The 6,000-nt window shown below is 43.2% G+C and overlaps 1 protein-coding gene across 6 annotated transcripts in view; it reads right to left on the reverse strand.

The window, feature by feature from the left end:
• Cdc14b (cell division cycle 14B) overlaps nt 1-6,000 on the reverse strand; it is an 80,269-nt gene that overhangs the window by 18,984 nt on the left and 55,285 nt on the right. For all 6 annotated transcript variants that reach the window (XM_057787036.1, XM_057787035.1, XM_057787034.1 and 3 more), the window contains exons 7-9: nt 5,753-5,815; nt 2,388-2,475; nt 1,702-1,932 (exon numbers count right to left, since the gene is read on the reverse strand). In XM_057787036.1, the coding sequence (XP_057643019.1) occupies nt 1,702-1,932; nt 2,388-2,475; nt 5,753-5,815 (382 nt within the window). The remainder of the gene's footprint in view (nt 1-1,701; nt 1,933-2,387; nt 2,476-5,752; nt 5,816-6,000) is intronic.

The raw sequence follows: 6,000 nt of genomic DNA on the forward strand, positions 1-6,000 counted from the left end.
TCTTCCCTCTCTCTCTCAAATGTGTATTGGGGCTTTAGCTGTATGTATGTCTGTGTGAGGCTGCACATCCCCTGGAACGTGAGGTACAGACAGGTGTGAACTGCCATGAGGGTCCTGGGAATGGAACCCACATCCTTTGGAAGAGCAGCCAGAGTGGCCAGTACTTTTAACCAGTCCCTGCCTGGTGACATTTTAATGGTTTTGTTTTGCTCTTAACCATCCTGCTTCTTCCTTCTGCCTGAGCAAGTCTGCTTTGGAACCCTGTCAGTAAGTTTTTAAATGTATTTTCAGAACTGCTTTTTGGGTCCACTTTGTGGTTTTTGTCTTCTATTGACACTCAGATTTTGCTCACACTCTGCCCCCCCACCCTTTTCCCTTATTTTCTTTTCACCATGAGCACCGTTGAGGGTGCTGTTTTAAATCATCTAGAGAATCCACTATCTGATCCTTGTCGAGGATAGTTTTGTTTTGTTTTGTTTTGTTTTTAGGGGGGTTGGTTTGTTGTTGTTTTGTTTTTCAAGTCAGGGTTTCTCTATGTAATAGTCCTGGCTGTCCTGGAACTCTCTTTGTAAACCAGGCTGGCCTCGAACTCACTAAGATCTGCCTGCCTCTGCCTCCCAAGTACTGGGATTAAAGGTGTGCACCACCACTGTTCAACTCAAGGATATTTTTTGTGGATTTTTTTATACTTTTCCTGGCTCCCCTTCCACTTTACTTTTTGGTATGCCTTGTCATCTTCCACTGCAAAATGAACATTTGAATGTTGGGGTTATAGCTCGACTCTTAACTACAAATACAGTTTTAATCCCAGAAATTAATTTGGTGGTTGTTTTATTTTTTTTTTTATTTATCTTGCTATTGAACTTTTCTTTTTTTTAAAAAAAAATATTTATTTATTTATTTATTCATACATACAATATTCTGTCTGTGTTTATGTCTGCAGGCCAGAAGAGGGCATCAGACCTCATTATAGATGGTTGTGAGCCACCACATGGTTGCTGGGAATTGAACTCAGGACCTTTAGAAGAGCAGGCAATGCTCTTAACCACTGAGCCATCTCTCCAGCCCCCTGAACTTTTCTTAGTGATTATATCTCTTGCCTTCTTAACCAGTTCACATTAAAGTTAAATAAACTCTACTATATTCATACAGTGTGTTATTTACAGTCATTCATGGAACATTTAGTATGAAAAACTGCTACAGCTGCTGAAATACATCTTGTCAGATCTTATTCTCCACACAACAAGCTGCAGTAAGACCTTGCTCTATCACTGACAACCTAAGGACTTACCCCATAGGCACACGACAGACATTTGAATAAATGCACACATTTCAATGTGATAAGCCTTTGTAGGCTTATTCATGAAAATAATTTACTATGCTTTTCATGATTTTAGGGTTTTAACACCATTCTTTCTGGCCAGTGAGATGGATCCACTGGTAACTTGCTGCCAGTCTGATGATGTGAGTTTCATCCCCAGAAACTATATGGTAAGGGAACACACACACACACAGTGTGCACACATACGCACGCATGCGCACACACACACACATGCACGCACACATACACGATAGTGTCATAGAAAAACTTTAAATCATCCTTTCAAAATCACAGTGTCGTATGTCTCTCCCTGTAACACAAACGGATACGACGCGTACTCATCTGTGTACACTGCTCTTTAACCCAGCCCAGCCGCTTACCTTTGCAGTGCACCGCAATGGCACCCTCAACATTTTCACAAATATCCAGAAACTCTTGGACAATTGCCTCAGCAGGGGTGCTGCCATCCGGAAAGAAAAGATCATGGTGATCGAAACCAGCATCCGTAAAGCGCTTAGCATCATACATCCTCTTATTCAGACGGATAATGGTAGTTACATTGTGATTCTTAAAATATGGAATATAAGTCTCAGGAGAATGTTGGTGGTAACCTACATAAAGAAATGCACCACATCTTGTAAAATGCAGGAAGGAAAGAATGAAAAATAGTTTCACCTGAAAGAGGTGGAAACAGTCTGGATTGGGGACTGAATACCAATTTGATTATAACTGTAAAACACAAAAGTTTTAAAAAGTTAACATCCAGGCAAAACAATGCGCTCAAACAACCAAGAGTGGTTAAATCATACAGACTGAGTCAACCTAGCTTAATTCTTTAGTCTCTTTCTAAGCTGGGCTGAGTCACCCCTCAATGGGCAACTCAGGAGCCCCATTCTCAGAGGTGACCATGGCAATACAGCAGCCAACCCCACAGCACACCAGAACTCAGGACTCTTCCTCCTGCCTCACTCAGACTCTCAAACAGCTGAGAGAACAGGCACACTCTACTATGCCCAGCTTGTGCTTCCATTTCCAAAGGCTACAATGATTCCATAGTTTTGCATACCACTTTCAAGCCTCGATCTTGAATGAGGTCCACAGAAGGCAAGAAACCGCTCTGGTATTATCCAGTTAAAATCTCCATTTTCTGCTTTCTGCAAAGGAAGACCAGGACAAATAACCTTTGAACCCCATTTCCTTCCACCTCCCTTCTCAATACTCTCAGAGTTCCAAGCCACTGGCATTAGCATGTTGTTTATTAGTGAGCACAAGATAGAAATCTATTGTGCCTTGCTTTGGGTATTCCCAAGGGATGGCTAACCTTCCTGGTGTCAATCACTTTGTTTTAAAAGTATTTCTTTGCTTAGGTCATCAGCCTAGAAAACAAACTCTGTATTCAATTAATTACGTGGTTATTTTATCTGAAAAAATTCTTATGATAGGAAACTAATTCCTAGTAAGGAAGCAAACGTGTCTAGTGAATGAGGACTCTAAAAGGTCTCTCACCCATTATCCTAAACAGACGAGTAACTTGCTATGTAAACAATTTTAATTTTGACTCCCTGAGTAAAAACAGGGAATGTGTCAGATAGAAGCACGGTCTCCACTGCTTCCATTTAACAAGAGGGAAGCAAGAAAACACTTTATGCTGTGTGTGTGTGTGTGTGCGCGCGCGCGCACGCGTGCAGAGGACAGAGACAGCCTTGGTGCCATTCCTCAGGTGCTGTCTACCTTGCTCTTACTGTAACCTTGGATGGTCTCAACATGCTATGCAGACAAGGATGCCCTTCAACTCAACAGAGCTCTGTCTGCCACTGCCTTCCAAGGGCTGGGATTATAAGCATACACCACCACGCCTGGCAGAACAAGACTTTTAAAGAAACAAAAGGCAATTGACTGTGACAGAGAGAATCAGCGCCAAGAGAGAGAAAAATCACTCAACTGCAGTAGAAGAAACACCACGCTTCATGTGCCACCGCTATTTTAATATTTCATACACCTAGAGAAAGTATTTTTAAGTGTGTATGTGTGTATGGCGCACATGTATGTGTGCGTGTTTGCATGTGTGGAAGTCCAAAGTTGGCATCTGATGTTCAATCACTCTCTGCTTCATTTGTTGGAACACGGTCTCTTGCTAAAGCCAGAGCTTGCAGACACTAACTAGGCTGGTCTGGCCCACCCCTGGAATCATCTGTCTCTTCTTTCAAGTGCTGGAATTACAGGTCTCAGTCATGCCTGCCTGCCTGCCTGCCTGGCTTTTATGTGGCATCACAAGGAGGACACAGTTGCCATGAGTGAACCCCAAGGATTTGCTCTATCTTTGCAATGAAAACAGCCCAGATCATCAACAAAACACTTCAATTCTACTTCAGACTTCTAAATAAAAGCTCTTTAGAAACAGACAGCAAAAGTTAATTATCTACGGACTTGGGATAGGAATGCATGGAGTATGGTCTAAAGAGCCTCCTCTCTTCAAAACAGCTACAGCTTTCATCTTACCCATCTGTTTGGATGAGGGCATCTAGAACCGAGGATTTTCTGGGTTTTTTATCTTTAAGTTTATATATATGAGATATCTGTAAATTTTCCTGCCTTGACACTTTCTCCTGCCCCATCTTCTCCATCTTCTTTATCTGATAGGGTAGGCCAGGACCAGAGCTCCTGGAACAGACTTCAGTCTGGTAATAATAATCCACATCCCCACAAGAGTGTGTGTGCTTGTATATGCAAATATGTATGTGTGTGTATGTGCGTGGGGGGGGGCGGAGGGCGACTTCCTCTCCACCTTATAGTGATACTTATTTATGTTTTAATAAATAAAGCTTACTTGAAGATCAGAAGGTAAAACTAAGTCACTAGAGGCCAGGCAGTGGTGTCACACACCTTTAATCCCAGGATTTGGGAGACAGAGGCTACCTGGGCTAAACAAGATCAATGCAGAAACAGATCCATGTGGTAGTGGCTCACACCTTTAATGGCAGTACTAGGGAGTCACAGGCCTTTAATCCCAGCACTAAAGGGGAGGGGATAGAGGCTCGGGGCTCAGTCTGCAGCCAATCAGCCTTGTAAGAGGTATGATTTTTCTGTGGTTTGATTGTTTTGCTTTTCTGATCTTCAGCTAGAACCCCAACATTGGTTGCACCACCTTATTTTTTGAGACAGGTTTTCTCACCGAATCTGGAGCTTACTGATATCAGCTAAAACGGTTGACCAGTTGGCCCCAGGGACAGTGCTCTCTGTACCTCCCCAGTGCTGGCATTAGAGGTGTCTGCTGCCACACTGGGCTCCTTTCATGGGCACTGAGATCTAAATCAGGTTCTCGCTCTTACACAATAACCATTTCATCTACTGAGTCATCTCCCCAGCTCTGCTCCTGGATTTTTAACGTGCGGATTCCAGTAAAAGGCTCACTCTTTTATCTAAAACATTTGGGGCTTTTTGTTTTTAGATAGGGTGTCACTATGTAGCCTCAAACTACAGGCTGGCCTGAAACTCACCATGTGAGACCAGGCTGGCCTCGAACTCCCAGAGATCCGCCTGCCTCTGCCCCCCAAGTGCTGGGATTAAAGGCATGCGCAACCACCGCCTGGCTGGGCTCAGTTTTCATAACTGGAAACAGAAGTGTCCAGACAATACAAATAGGCTCTAACAACAGTCAAATATACTTTGGCAGTCACTAGACACAGCAACTAATTACCTTTCTGTGCCCACACTGAGGACTTCAAAACCTGTATCCCCACCACTACAGGAAGGTCACCAAGACTAAAAACAGAATTTAAACTAAGCATTGCAAAGACTATACCAATGAATACCTGTTCACCCTGGAACCACTTATTAAACTTAGAAATCGGCCTCTGTCTCCTGAGTGCTGGAATTTTTTATTTTTCGAGACAGGGTTTTTCTGTGTAACAGCCCAGGATGTCCTGGAACTAACTCTGTAGACCGGCTGGCCTCAAATTCACGGAGATTCACCTGCCTCTGCCTCCCGAGTGTTGGGATTAAAGGTGTGAGCCACCACCAGTCACCGCTGTCAGGCTGTTCCTACATCTTAAATGTTTTGAGCACACACACTGCAGAGACAACACACGTATGAATAAGCTTGACTCAGGGACCCTTTTCGCAAGCACTATCCATCAAAACATCATCCCAGCCAGTGGGGTGACTTAAAAGGTCACGCAGTTGCCACAGAAGCCTGATGACCACAAGTTGAGCCCCAGAACCCACGCAGATGTGAAAGGAGAAAATTGGCTTTGCTAAGCTATCCTCTGACCTCACAGGCTCACCAATGCACATCATATGCACACAATAAATAATAATAACAACAGTAACAACAAATTAAAAGCATTACTTTGTGCACTAATATAGATACGCCGATCAGGGGCACTTCAGTGAAGTGTGGGGCAGGGAGTCTGAGAAGAGCCGGGAACTTACTTCATAGTGTTCATATTCGTCAAGGTTAAATGCGTTGAAATTTAAAAAGCCATACTGCATTGCCTAAAATACGAAAGGAAAACTTTTTAAGAACAAAGGTATAAACAAAAAGCCTATGTCCTACCCAATTTTCTACTAAGCACCAGGAAATGTCCTAGAAAGTATCACTGAATTCATGTTGAGCAATTTCTAAGGCTATTGGAGTTTTGTTCACCTATTTGTTGCTGGGCCCTATGCCATACCCCCAG

This window comes from Chionomys nivalis, chromosome 13 (assembly GCF_950005125.1).
Source record: "Chionomys nivalis chromosome 13, mChiNiv1.1, whole genome shotgun sequence".
NCBI classification, from domain to species: domain Eukaryota; kingdom Metazoa; phylum Chordata; class Mammalia; order Rodentia; family Cricetidae; genus Chionomys; species Chionomys nivalis.